This window comes from Phocoena phocoena, chromosome 5 (genome assembly GCF_963924675.1).
Source record: "Phocoena phocoena chromosome 5, mPhoPho1.1, whole genome shotgun sequence".
Lineage (NCBI taxonomy): Eukaryota > Metazoa > Chordata > Mammalia > Artiodactyla > Phocoenidae > Phocoena > Phocoena phocoena.
The window spans coordinates 37,569,989-37,584,843 of NC_089223.1; the positions used below are offsets into that span (position 1 = coordinate 37,569,989).

At 36.2% G+C, this 14,855-nt stretch overlaps 1 protein-coding gene across 1 annotated transcript in view; it reads right to left on the minus strand.

Moving 5' to 3' along the window:
* Positions 1 to 14,855, minus strand: part of ARHGAP24 (Rho GTPase activating protein 24) — a 415,611-nt gene that overhangs the window by 264,800 nt on the left and 135,956 nt on the right. The window contains exon 2 of the mRNA XM_065877439.1: positions 2,751 to 2,838. Coding sequence (XP_065733511.1) covers positions 2,751 to 2,838 — 88 coding nt within the window. The remainder of the gene's footprint in view (positions 1 to 2,750; positions 2,839 to 14,855) is intronic.

Sequence of the window (14,855 nt, forward strand, 5' to 3'; positions counted from 1 at the left end):
TGTGTTCTGCTGGGTGGGGCTGGATCTTGTTTTTATGGTGGGCAGGGCTGCATCGTGTGGTGTGTGTTGGGGTGTCTGTGAACTTATTATGATTTTAGGCAGCCTCTCTGCTAATGGGTGGGGTTGTGTTCCTGTCTTGCTAGTCGTTTGGCATGGGGCATCCAGCACTGGAGCTTGCTGGCCATTGGGTGAAGCTGGGTCTTAGTGTTGAGATGGTGATCTCTGTGAGAGGTCTTGCTGATTGATATTACATAGGGCCGGGATGTCTCTCATGGTCCAATGTCCTGAACTTGGCTCTCCCACTTCAGAGGCTAAGGCCTGACACCAGGCCAGAGCACCAAGACACTGTCAGCCACATGGCTGGTGCTTCTGGAAGGATAAGTGTTTCTTTCTAGTTCTGCTGCACAACACGGGTTCACCCATGTATACAGGTGAAGCAGGGCCAGGAATGAAAAGTCCTATTTTCCTTTGTTCTTAGTTTAGCTTCACTTGCTCACAGGGTGCCACATGCAGATGTCTTGCCCCAGCCTTTCCAACCAGAGTTTCTGGTGCAAAAAGCCCTAAGTAATCTTGATTTTGCAAAAATTGGTTAAAATCATGTGATACCAATCCTCACATCCTCATACAAATACAGAAACATTTGCCTGGAAATTCCATCCTAATGTTAGGGACACACCAAAAACCCCGATGACCAAGATTCATGGCTCAAACACTGGATTCTCAATGCAGCCATTGTGTTTTTCCAATTCTCTCTTTAAAGAAGCATTTGGCACAGTTCTCTTGTCACTCCATAAGATGATTCAGAATTATAAAACCTAATTTAGAAGCTACTACATATTGTGTTAATGGTTCAGAAAGCATCTTTTCAAATGAGCTATGGGCATAGTATTGATATGTTTATTTCCATAATTATTGCAGCCAACCTGAACTTCCTTGAAAAAAAAGAAATTATTTTTTGGAATGACAATCTTCAGATTCTACTGCATACAGTCGTAAACCCCTTAAGCTTTGCTCATTAAAAGCCATTATATCATATGCATTGCACTCGAAACACATACCCAAGAACTGCAACCTTGGAGGGGAAGTTTTGTGATTTCATGGGCTTGAAAACACAGCTCTTCTGAGAACAATCTTGACAATATCTACCTACAGTATATCAGAACATCTTCCCCAAAAAGTGAAATCTCTACACATTTAGTAGACTTGCATGGGAAAGTGGACCTTTAGTGTTATTGAAGATACAGAATCAAAGCTGTCAGTTTAATACCATGCTCATTTCAAAGCCCACAGGCCTAATGTCTGAGAATAAACAGTAAAAGAAATTTCCTCTACTGATACTTCAAAGACTTTGAAACATCTGGAATTTGGTTCCATATAGGGTATTCCACCAAGAAGTAAGTATAAAAAGATTTTAATAGAGCAAACAGGATTCAGGTTTCCTACAATATGTTCTCCCTGGGGGGAAACAACACGATGCATCCGACTAAGCTTTCTGCACTTCAGCTGCATTAATTAACATTTAGTCATGGATTCCATTGTGAGCCAGATGAACCCAGAGCTACAGCTGTTTTCATTGAGGGGAAAAAAATATGCTTTCACATTTTAGATTCTTAGCATTTATAAATCTGGGGAAATTGTTTTATTGACTGCCTTTGTACTGGCATTATTGATATGTATTACATATTAGTCACCCAAATAAATTCACACTCACCCTAGGCTGTGATTAAGTCAATGTTAATATCACATTAACTGGGTCAGTCATAGCCAAAGCTATGAAAACCAGGTTCCCAACTCCCTTTTTCTTACACCAAGTATTAAAGAAGGGCTAATGAACTGATCAAAGAAGTAGATCACAGCCTTGAAAAGAGTGTTGCTGGGTGAGACAAAGACTTAAGTGGAGATTAGGTATTCTGAGAGGGGTGGATGCAGATGACTAAAAAAAATGAACAGATGTTGAAGAAATGTAACTGCAGGGTCTGATGACTTGGCAGAGACAGTCTCAATGCTATCAGCCAAACATGTGGAAGTGGTTGGTTGTGAATGAAGATGAGGTACAGAACTGCAATCCTTGGCCAGTTATTTAAGGAGGGTTTTTGTTTTGTTTTGTTTTTATAACAAAGGCTCCTTAAAGATGCAGTTTTGGGGCTTCCCTGGTGGCACAGTGGTTGAGAGTCCTCCTGCTGATGCAGGGGACACGGGTTCGTGCCCCGGTCCGGGAAGATCCCACATGTCGCGGAGTGGCTGGGCCCGTGAGCCATGGCCACTGAGCCTGCGTGTCCGGACCCTGTGCTCCATGACGGGAGAGGCCACGGCAGTGAGGGGCCCACGTATCGCAAAAAAAAAAAAAAAAAGATGCAGCTTTGTAAGAAAATATGACAGTGAATCAGCTGGACAAGGCATTCTACCTGGAACACCTAGTCAAATTTCATGCCACAAGAGCATTGTAAAATTACCTTTGTCTCCAATAGTCCCTAACAAGTGCTGTGTCACTTCTGGTCAGCTCTGGAGTCTCATGGACAAATGGAAGTCCAATAGTCATGTGGACACATGTATGTGTGTACATGTGTTCATTTGTACCAGTGTACAAACCTGGAATCATTATCTGTGTAAATACTAACCAATGTTGACCCTTGCCTCATCAAATTAATGTTCTTAGCCATGACTCAAGAAAAATAGAGGCTGTCTGACCTGTCTTCACCTTTACCAACATGGAATGGCAATAGTTGAATCAAACCAGAAAAATATCTTACCTGGAACTACTTCAAAAAGGAATTTCCCTGGGCTCTCTTCATTGCAGGGATGTTCAAGGACTTTATTTCCAGGCAGAAAAATAGTACCCTGTGAACACAAATGTCCCAAACATCATTATCAGATGGCAAATATTGAATATCATCATCATCAGTGAATATTCAAGGTGCATCTGTAACCCAGGATACAGTAATATGCATCAGACTCATTTATATTCCCATCTAGTCCAAAATCATGTAACAGCATCATATTCATTCAACATTTAACAAATATTTGTTGAGCACCTAATATATACAAAACACTGTGTTAGATGCTGAGTTCATTTTAAGCACCAATTTATTAAATGTATTCTGTGTGCTGAAAATTTTTACTGAGCATTCAACCAACATAATATTAATTGTTAGAATAATCTTATAAGGTAGGTATTATTTTCCCCCATTTTATAGCTGTGAAAACCAAGGCAGAGACATTCAATAAGTTAGCCAACGCTGCCATAGCCTTCTCTTGATTATCCCCTCTCTTTTTTGTTGGATTTTCTTCTCTTTACTGCATCATTTTCATCAGCACAGAGACATATTTAAAAGTCGATCCTATTTAAAAAGTTACTTTGACTCCACCTCCCACTCCAGTTTTCATTTCATTTTTTTTCCTTCCCTAGCAAAGAGTTGTCTACACTGAATCTATTTCCATTATTTGACATTATTTACATTATTTGAGCTTGACGTTTCCATTTGAATATCTCAAAAGCATCTTAAACTAAACTTAGTCAAATTAAAATGCAATTAATTCAGGTCTTATTTATGTATTCCCTAACTCAGCACCATCTTGCAATCAGTTGCAAAAGCCAGAAACGTAGCAGTCATTATCTTTATTCTACTGTAACTTTACCACCACCAAGCCCTAGTCCAAGAGACTGTTGTCTCCTTATCTGGAATGTTTCAAATACCCATTCATTAAATTCCCTTCAATACTGGAACATCTTTTAATCCATTCTTTTTCCTTAAGGTGGTCAGAGTGATCTTTAGAAACAGAAATTTGATCTTGCAACTTTCCTGCTTGAAAATCTCCAATGGCTTTCCTTTGTCTTAGAATAAGACAGGCGGAGGTCTGGCTCCGCCTATACCTCTAAACTAATTTTTCCACTCTTACACTTTCAATGCTTCCTATGATCTAGTCAATTGCCCTTCTATAAATGGCATCATGCTCTCATTTACCTTAGAACTACATTCTTTCTCTGGTTGTTTTATACCAATTTTTCAGATTGACTACATCTAAAATATACTTGCATAGCTTCCTGAATTTTCCTTAGACTGATTTACTAGTGTATGCAATTATGTTATTTGTAAGATTATTTAATTAATGTTTATCTCTATCATTAAACTATAAAAGAGCAAATATAATGTGTGGGTTTTTTTTGTTGTTGTTTTCTTTTTTTTTGCGGTATGCGGGCCTCTCATTGTTGTGACCTCTCCCGTTGCAGAGCACAGGCTCCGGACGCGCAGGCTCAGCGGCCATGGCTCACGGGCCCAGCCGCTCCGCAGCATGCGGGATCTTCCCGGACCGGGGCACGAACCCATGTCCCCTGCATTGGCAGGTGGACTCTCAACCACTGCCCCACCAGGGAAGCCCATAATGCCTGTTTTTTACCCTAAGCTACTGCCAAAGCCTAGCACTTCACTTGGCATAAGGTTAATGTTTAAAAAAGGTATTGCTGAGTGAATGCGTACTGTTAGTACAGTAAACCCAGTATTCAAAACCAAGCACGCTGGATTCAAAAGCCTATACTCTTATCCACTATATTATATTGTCCATTTTCCCAGCTTTAAGCAATATTTAGCTCAAATAATATTTTACACAACTTTCATTCTGCCTGGTTTGGCAGAGAATATTATTGTCATTATATTTGTCCCTCCTTCTGGGCTTAGAGTGATAAAGCATAGCACTCCCTAACTAAAACCTAAGGAATTAGAGGTTAGAAGGGTACCTCCCCATCTGTCTGCACCTTACAAGGTGAGGTGTTGGAGGTACTGCCTTTGTTTTCCTCCTCCAGGAAGTAAAATTTCCTACTTCTCATCATATCTAGTGTCTTCCTGCCTATGGATTCCATTCTACTTACTGGTATTTTTTAAATAATTTAAAAGATTACTAAGACTTTGAAAATATTCATTATAATTAAGACCATTTATAGAGAGGTTTATATAGAGTAATAAAATCAGTTGTTTCAATTACTAGTTTACTTTACTTCCTGAAGTGCTTTTGTGAAATAATTAAATGTGTGATTTAGCTCAGTTTTAGAACATACCATCTAACCTTCTAAATAGACACAACATTCATTTCTGCATGCATGTATGTTTGTATGTATACACGTATGACATATTTAATTCTGTCTTCAGGCTCTATTTAGGATCTTAAACTGTACATTTGTCCTATAAGTTGAATTCAAGCCACTCTTCTACATAAACTATTCCCCTCTATGAAATCCCAATCAACTTCACTTGATAATTAAAAGGCAGAGTAATGCTATCCTTTGTTATCTTTTTTGTAGATGAGAAATAGCTACTTCTGGCTGAAATTATCATTTTCATTTTCAAATTTGACATTATATTTATATTTTGACAGTTTTCCAAACAAATTGTGTTGTAAAAATAATAGTTTAGGGCTTCCCTGGTGGCGCAGTGGTTGAGAGTCCGCCTGCCAATGCAGGGGACAAGGGTTCGTGCCCCGGTCCAGGAAGATCCCACATGCCGCAGAGCGGCTGGGCCCGTGAGCCATGGCCGCTGAGCCTGCGCATCCGGAGTCTGTGCTCCGTAACGGGAGAGGCCACAACAGTGAGAGGTCCGCGTACCACAAAAAAAAAAAAAAAAAAAATAATAGTTTACTTATCAGGAGGCAATATTTAGGGCAGGGTATACTGCAATTGCCAAATCTTTTCTGTGGTTAGTTCATTAAGTCATTCAGTAAGTAAAATAAAGTGATTTAATTGAAACAACTAACTTGATCACCTTGTATAGAAACAAAGCAGTTAATATCTATAACTAAAAGAAGGGTGTTAATTGTGATAGTTATCTTCTAATTATTATGCAGTGTATATATTGTCAGAAAATGCACATAAACAAACAAAAATCTATAATTTACCCACCACCATAGGATAACCAATATTAACACCATATGTACCTATCCATATTGGTATGTATTTATGTATATGTGTGTATTAACATATACAGTAATTTTTACAAAAATAGTAGTCAAAATATTTATTATCTGCTTCAAAACTTAAGTCATATATTGTTATTATGTCAGTTTAATAATCTACATCATTTTAAAAAGCTGAATAGCATAGTACATTACTTCCTCGAATATGCATACTATCACATCCTTTATTATTGTAAAGTGTTTATGATTTTTTGTAACTGTTATTACATATAACATTTCCATGAACATCCGTGAAGTTAAACCTTTGAGCTTCTCCTTAACTTATTCTTTAGGACAAATACCTACAAGAGAAATTAGTAGTCAAAAAGTATGCACTGTCTGTGTGGGTTTGGTTAATTCTTCCAGAGTTGCCCTAAACTAACTAACCAAACAAACAACTAATAAACAAATACAATTCAAGTACCTCATCTGATTAAAACATAATGTATTGAGACACTACCATATGTCAGATAATATTTCTAGAACTATCTCAGGTGATGTGAGGTATTTGAAAGAAATAAACTCTACTCTCAATAGAAGAATAACAGTATATAACTATTGAACAAGTGAGTGTCAAAGTAGGTTGAAAAAATATATATATATATATAAAATAAAAGTTTAAGAAGAGAGTGCCATAAAGGCAGTCTGATTAGTTCGAAAGATAATATGAAGAAAATGGTTTTTAAAGGAGTTTAAGGTTTTAAGATTTAGTGAGCTAGGGGTAATCTTCCCAAATGGAGGACGTAGTATCAGCAAAACAGTAATTAGAACCATATGTGCAGAGCACGTTAGACTAAGGAGAAGATTCATGTGGAGGAACAGTTAGGAAGTAAGGCTTCTTGGTGATGTTGAGGACATGCTGTGGGAAGTCGAACACTAGGCAGAGGACGTTGCACTTGATGTCCATGACAGCTGAGAACCAGAGTAGGTTCTTGAGCAAAGCAGGAGATTTAAAAATACCACCTCTTAGAAGTTTGTTACCACAAGGCAATTAATTTGACATAAGAGAGCAAAGTCAAGACATAAAGTTGTCAGCAGTAGAAATGGCATAAATTTGCATTAGAGATGAATTATTAGAGATCTATTTTGAGGAAATATGAAAGAAACTGGTCATATCTTTAACTCAGGGAATGAAGAAGGAAAAGTCAAGATGACTTCAGTTTTTCTCTTCTGTATATCTGAAAGAAAGTTGATGCCTCTTGTTAGAAATGGGAAATTAGGAAGATTCAAGCTCCATGAGGTCCATGCTCTTGAGCCCAAACTCAATTCTTTAATTTTTTGTTAGTAGCTATGCTGGGTATTCCTTATTTGCCCTCCAGATCTTCTATCAACCCATCACTCTATTCTGTACCCTAGGAGACTAATCTCTACAAATTGCATAAACCAGGCTCTCTTGACCTCTGGCTTCAGGTTGGTTTCGAGGCCACAGCAGGAAGTCAGAAAGCCACCAGAGTCAAGCCAAGATAACTCTCCCTCCATGCTAGGCAGCAATTTGACCCTAGTTGCATTGACTATCTTAGTTCACAACTCCTAGACCTTCAGGCTTCTGCAGGTGCCAGTAGACCAGAATGGTAATGGGTTCCTCCCTCTTTTTAGCCCCAGAACTTTTTCACTATCCTTTCAGTTTCCAGTAACCTTTCCAACAAATTGTAAATAATTTCTTTACCACACACTCTTCAATTACACATTTTGAGGGAGAGCCATCAATTTCTTGCTGGGGATCTTTAGTGACAAAATATCCAGGGTGCAAATATTCTTGAGTTTTTTAAGAAAGGGCACATTAACCCATGATGTTCAATATACCTCACTGCAGATTTTGGATGATCAGAGAGAAGAGGCTCAAGTACAAGAAAGGGGATGTACTCTTTTTGACAGTTCACTACATATGGCAATAATTATATGGCAATAGTTAATCAGCATATTCAGAATGGAATTACACTTATTTTTCTTCCCTATAGGGAATATCCCTTTTATAAAGCATCTTTAAAACTTCAAAATGGAATAATATGCTAAATTCTTTTTTTTATAGTTGACAACTAAGAGTTGGCAAAAGAAACATAATTCAGAACCATACTAGTATTTTGCTTTCAGCTAAAATTGCTATTAGAAAAGCAGCTCATCTCTAGTTAATATCAGATCATTGAGCCAAAACCACAAGATATTGGGGTAAGACTAGATGCTGTTGAAAGTAAGCATGGTGATATTATTCTCTGGGATTTGGATTGGAAAAATGTATGCATATGCAGTAGCTTTGTTAGTTTCATAAGCACAATAATGAGATTTTTTTTCCAGCATGAACAATGATCATGAGCATCACAAGGAACAAGGCAAAGTCTCAGCTTGACAATATATATGTATTTTTAATGTGACTAGACAGAGGTTTGAAAATGATATCAAGGTGAAATAAATATTACTCAACAATGTTTAGTAGAGTAAAATAGATTAGGTTTTAATATCGTAGATCGGTGTGATTTTCTTCTTTGTATCAAGTAACTTCATTAATTCATTCAACAAATAGTTATTAAATAACACCTAGCATGTGCCAGGCCCTGTCTTAGGCACAGAGAATGTAATGGTTAGAAATTCCAATAATGTCCTTGTACTCCTGGATCTGAGAATCACTCAGGGTAGGCAGAAAATTGGAAAAAAAAAAACCCCAAAACCCAACCTATTACAGATAAGCCCCTGTTATGAAAAGGAAACAGGTTACTGTATGCTTTTAAAGGACATAAAATTGTATCCACAAGTGGTCCAGCCATATACCAATCTACCAGTGACAATGAAGTCAGTGGTTAAGTAAATTTATTCTGGAGTCAAACTGCCTAGGTTCAGATACCCACTCTCCCACCGATTAACCAAGTGACTTCAGGCAAGATATTTATCCTTTCTATTCTTCATGTTCATCCTTAAAATGGGATAAAAATAGAACCTACTTTATAACTGTGAACTAATATATGTGTAGTTTGTAGAAAAATGCTGGGTACATGGTATTTTTAGTTGCTTTTTAATATTTTAAAAAGTCTTTCTTATATCCCAGAAGTCTGCAAGATATTTTGGGTCCATATTTTGCTAATCCCCAAATAATAGGATGATTCTAGTAAAAGTTCAAAATACATCTGCTAGTATTATCATCTAGTTGGGTGAACAGGGAAGTAAACTAATTAGAAAATTTGAAGTCAGTCTATCATGTCCGTAAGACTAGATTAAAACAAATAAACCTCTAATTAACAATCATAATAACAAACAGCAAAGCAAAATGATATTGATGATGATTGCTAATATTTCTTGACCATATATTACTTTGCTAAGCAAATGCTAAGCAAATTAATTTGCCTCATGACTCTGTGTCATGATTCTCATTTTATACATGAGGGAAATAAAGCTCAGGAAGCACCTAGCAAAGAGACTGGCACAGTAGATTCCAGATACTTATTTGTATTAATTATTAACCCAATTCATGTTCTTATTTCTAATCAATTACTGTTACTTAAAGCAGTTTGAAGAATGTTTATAAATAGTTATCGAGTTTCTTCTTAGCCCCCGAAATAGTTATACTGATTTCTGGGGTGCTTCTAAGGAATTACGAGAAGGGGAGACTTGCAAATTGGTTCAAATTTAGGATCTACCAAAATAATTCTGCAGTGCAAACTGCTTGGGGAACACTGACCTAAGCAGTGTTAATGTTTCCAAGCTATTATTTAAATTAACAATGATAAACATAATAGCATAACTGTTTTATAAGTACTGAATAAATAGAAATAAATTCTCTATAGAGATGTCTCATCTTGATGCTTTATATTCTAAACTTCAAATTAAGAACTTGAGAAGCATTGTCATCTATCTCACAACCTTTCTTAAGGTGCCCCATGCCATTTTTGAAACATTGTAATTGGAAGAAAAAATATCCAACTGTTGACACAAACTCTGTCCCCCAACAATTTCTACCCCAAATTCTTCCCTTCAGAGTGAAATCCCCCTTTTCCATCTTCAATCATTACAGCTAACCATCTGCTGAGACTTACTGTGTGCCAGCACTCTGATGTACATTTTAATCTTCTAGAATACCATGTGTGAAGGTACAATTACCACTGTCCACTTTACAGAAGGAAGGTTGAAGCATAAATAAGTTGAGTAGTGTGCAGCTGGTGAAGTATAGAGATGCAACTTGACCTTCTGTAAATCCAAGCTCCACTTCCTTAGCTAGTATTTTTTATATGATAGAAAGCTGCAGTGTGATTTATTCATTCATTCACTTACCTGTTTATTCATCAAACATATATTTAGTATGTACTATGTGTTGAGAATGCCAAAATGCTTAGAAAAAATGGAATGTTAGTATAGATTATCTTTGAATAGCCAGGTCATAAATAATTTTTATTTTGCTAAGTTTTTCTTATTTTTAAAAAACGTTAAAATAATGAGCACGTATTACTGTGTACTAAGGAAAAATATACAAACTTTTTTTTTTTTTTTTTTGTGGTACGCGGGCCTCTCACTGTTGTGGCCTCTCCTGTTGCGGAGCACAGGCTCCGGACGCGCAGGCTCAGTAGCCATGGCTCATGGGCCCAGCCGCTCTGTGGCATGTGGGATCTTCCCAGACCAGGGCACGAACCCGAATCCGTGTCTCCTGCATCGGCAGGCGGACTCTCAACCACTGTGCCACCAGGGAAGCCCCAAACATATTTTTAACACAAAGAAAAATGACAGTAGAAGGCAGGGTTGAATAAGCATTTTGGAGTCTCAAAGTTATACTGCCTTGCGGTAAGGACTGTGGAAGATAGTTCTAGAACATATCTAAATATAGTACAATACTCTGAATATTGGCCACTAGAAGATATCAGGTCCTAATCCCTGGAACCTGGGAATGTTATTCTATTGCGAAAACAGTCTCTGCAGATATGATTAAGTTAAGGATCCTAACAGAGAATTATCCTGAATCATCTGTGTGGACCTTAAATACAATGCCAAGTGCCTTTACAAGAGCTCGACACAGGGAGATCTGTTGCACACACAGAGGAGAGGGTGATGAGAAAAGGGAGGCAAAGACTGGAATGACACAGTCGCAAACCAAGAAATGCTGTCACCAGAAGCTGGAAAGTTCCATCCTAGAGACTCTGAAGGGAGTTTGGCCCTGCCTACACCTTGAGTTTGGACTTTCTGGACTCCCGAACTGTGAGAGAATAAATTTCTGTTGTTTTAAGCCAACAAGTTTGTGGTAATTTGTTACAGTAGCCAAAGGAAACAAATACATATAAAGGCTTTGAAACAAGCTTTCTAATGATCCCTAGGGAGGAGTTTATAAACAGCTGACATTTTGAAAGGAGTCCACTGCTAATTCTCAAGTGCTGGTAAGTGGTGCCTAAATTTTAACTAGCCAGTGATTTGAGGGGAGAATCCACAGTGTGCAAGACATTCAAATAGGTGTTAGCTAAAGAAAATCCCTCCTCATCCAACCCTCTGCTCTCAATAGGAGGAATTGATTAAACCAGTGTCACTTCATGTCCTGGGATTCCAGGATGGAATATCTGTGGCAAGGTTAAGTAAGAGTCCTTATTCAGAAATGACTGAGTTCAACAGCTAACCCCTCTCAACCGGTTACTAGGACCTTGACCTTTTATTTCATGTCCAACAGTATATGCTATTTTACCACATTTATTATTATTTCTCAATTAGAAAAATAAATGTCAGCTGCTCAGGGGGTGATAAATGCCAAAAGTTTGAAGCAAAGTCTATGGGAGGAGAAGAGAAAAGAAAAAAACATGTTTTTGAGTTTATGTCTCATTATGAAAGAGATATAAAAAGCAAAAACAGTGATAGCTATATAATGTTTATTATGGGAAAATCTGGAACCCTAAAGAGAAAGGTCCAATAAGCCATTATCAATGGACCAGAAAGTTGTTAATAATTAAAACTCTCATTTAATCCTTTATCTTAATCAACTAATAAACCCTTTGTGTGTTTAAAAATTAAAGCGGAAAAGACCTAGGTTTAACCTTGGAAGAAACGGTATAATAGCTAAATTTATAATACCAAAATAATCTGGGATGCTGAATTAAGTGATCATGCTAATTTTTTAACAACCAAGTAAAATTATTTTATAGTTGGTTTAATAACTTTCCATATATTTGAATCTTAAAACTGAGAAGTACAACTAAAAGGAAAAAAGTCATTAACAGGAAAAAGGCAAAGTAGGACTTAATCACACAGTTGCTTTTTACATTTTGAACTTTAAAATGAAAAATCTCCTTTGGCTTATTTGACACCTATTTTTATTGGCATGCTTCTACTTCTTTGACCTACAATTAATTATGTTCTATGTAATCCTTAAAATACAGTGCTGAAATTGTAAATACAGTGTGATATTTATTTTTGTAAAGATAATATGCTTTTGCAAAATTACAAAAGTTTGACAACATAGTCTGTTGCTAAGGAAAACATTACTCTCATCCACTGGTGGTAGGAGGGCAAAATGGTAAAATTTATACAGAGGGCACACTGGTACAATTTATCACACCCACACACATAAGAAATGGCTTATTTGCAAGGTCACTTGCTTTACAAACAGCATTGTTTGTAATAACAGGATTCGAAACAACTCAAGTGTCCATCAATGAAAAATTGGTTAAATAAATGATGATATATCTGGGTAATGGAATATTATGCAGCCACAAAAAATAAAATAAGCTATATCTATTAAAGAATATATATGAGAATATATATATTAATAGTTCTCTATGGGATATATTATAAAAAGAAAGAAGGATAGCTCAATTTAAAAATAAGCATTCAGTATGCTATATTTTAAATAATAAAGAAATAATAACAAGAACATATATATGTATTTGGCTTTATTCACATAAAAAATCATGGGAAGAATATACATGACACTAATCAAAGTAGTTATCTGTATATATGCACCCCAGTGTTCACAGCATCATTATTTACAATAGCCAAGATATGGAAGCAACCTAAGAGCCCATCAACAGATGAATGGATAAAAAAGATGTTGCCTATATACACAGACACACAGACACACACAAACAATGGAGTACTACCAGCCATAGAAAAGAATGAAATTTTGACATTTGCAACAACATGGATGGACCTGGAGGGCAATGCTTAGTGAAATAAGTGAGACAGAGAAAGACAAATACTGCATGTTATCACTTATATGTGGAATCCAAGAAATAAAACACATGAATGAATATAACAAAACAGAAGCAGGCTCATAGATACAGAGAACAAATTAGTGGCTATCAGTGGGGAGAGGGCAGGGGAGAGAAGCAGCACAGGGGTAGGGGACTAAGTGGTACGAACTACTATGTATAAAATAAATAAGCTATGAAGATATATTGTACAGCACAGGAAATATAGCCAATATTTATAATAACTTTAAATGGCGTATAATCTATAAAAATATTGAATCACCACGCTATACACCTGAAACTAATATAATATTGTAAATCAACTATATTTCAGTTACAAAAAGTAGTTATCTATAGGGAGAGTGTGAGTGTGGAGTGGAGAATAAGGGTGGATGGGAAGTAAGACTTTCAATGTAAACATTTAATACAGTTTTGATTTTGAAAGCAAATGAATGTTTTATCTACTCAAAAATTAAATTTAAAATGAAAATAATATGCAAAGAAAAAGTTTCACCAAAATACTAACACTATATACAGTTAAAACTTTAAATATTCTTTATACTGTTTTTTCCTAGAATTTCTACATTGCAAGTATATTACTTTTATGATATAAAAATAAACCATTTTATGTTTGAGTTTGAGTTAATTCACTCAAAGTGTTAAAGATATATCTGGTGGGCTCTACACATGTTATTCTAGATGTGCTAAGACAACCTGGAACTAAGAACATGCAGGGAGTATGAGCATAGGCACAATTTTAAAACATTTTTGTTTCATATCCAAATTTCTTTGATAATGTGCATGTGAATATTTTTAATTTAATTTTGTCCTTCCTTGGCAAACAACTACTCTTCTTGCTTAGCAAAATAATCTCAAGGGAAAATATTAGTGACTAAACTTTTGGATTTAATAGTCTAATATTTTTAATCTCAGAAGTTCTATTGATTTCATAGTTGTTCTCACACAATATCATACAATGTGTTTTTCTGGCTCTCGCCCCAAGCTACTCAAATGTCATTGATTTCTTTCTCTATCTTAAAAATTTTGACTTGGCTTTATGATTAAGAAGCAAAGTGCTTCAATTCTAAGTATTCATTTTCACCATGCCTCTGTCAGATCGACTAGAGACAAAGTAGTAATCCAATTAAAATCTAATTTACTTTGCAATAGTTAAAATTAATATAACAGCCTTTATACTTCTAAAATACATTAAGTAGAAATTGTTGTTGTTGTTTTGATAGCTGTTTTAACATGCATTGATTTCCTACACAAAGAAAGAACTGTAACAAAACACAAGTATGCAGCAAGCCAGATAGCTTGACAATGATACAATCATAATGCAACATGAATTGTTGTTGCATTTCCTCTCTAGGTCAGATGATGTTTTGCATGCTGAAGATACAGCAGCATTGAAAGTAGACAATGTCCCTCTTCTCATGAAGCTTAGATTTTAATGAAGGAAGAAACACATATGTTCACCCATACATAAATACATTTTAAATAACAAGGGAATTATTAAATGATGTAAAGTATTGTGTAGTTAATTAAAATAGGGTGTTACCTGTGAAAGTGCCTGGGTGGCTACTTTGGAATGACTGTTCAGAGAAGACCTCTTTGAGCAGGTGACATTTTAGCTGAGATCTAAATGCTAAGATCATTTGCCTTCCTACAATATTAAATTCTGTAATATTAATAGAGGTTTTACAAGGTTAAGACTTCCAATTCAAAAGATGCAGACCTATTAGAGAATGGACTTGAGGATACGCGGAG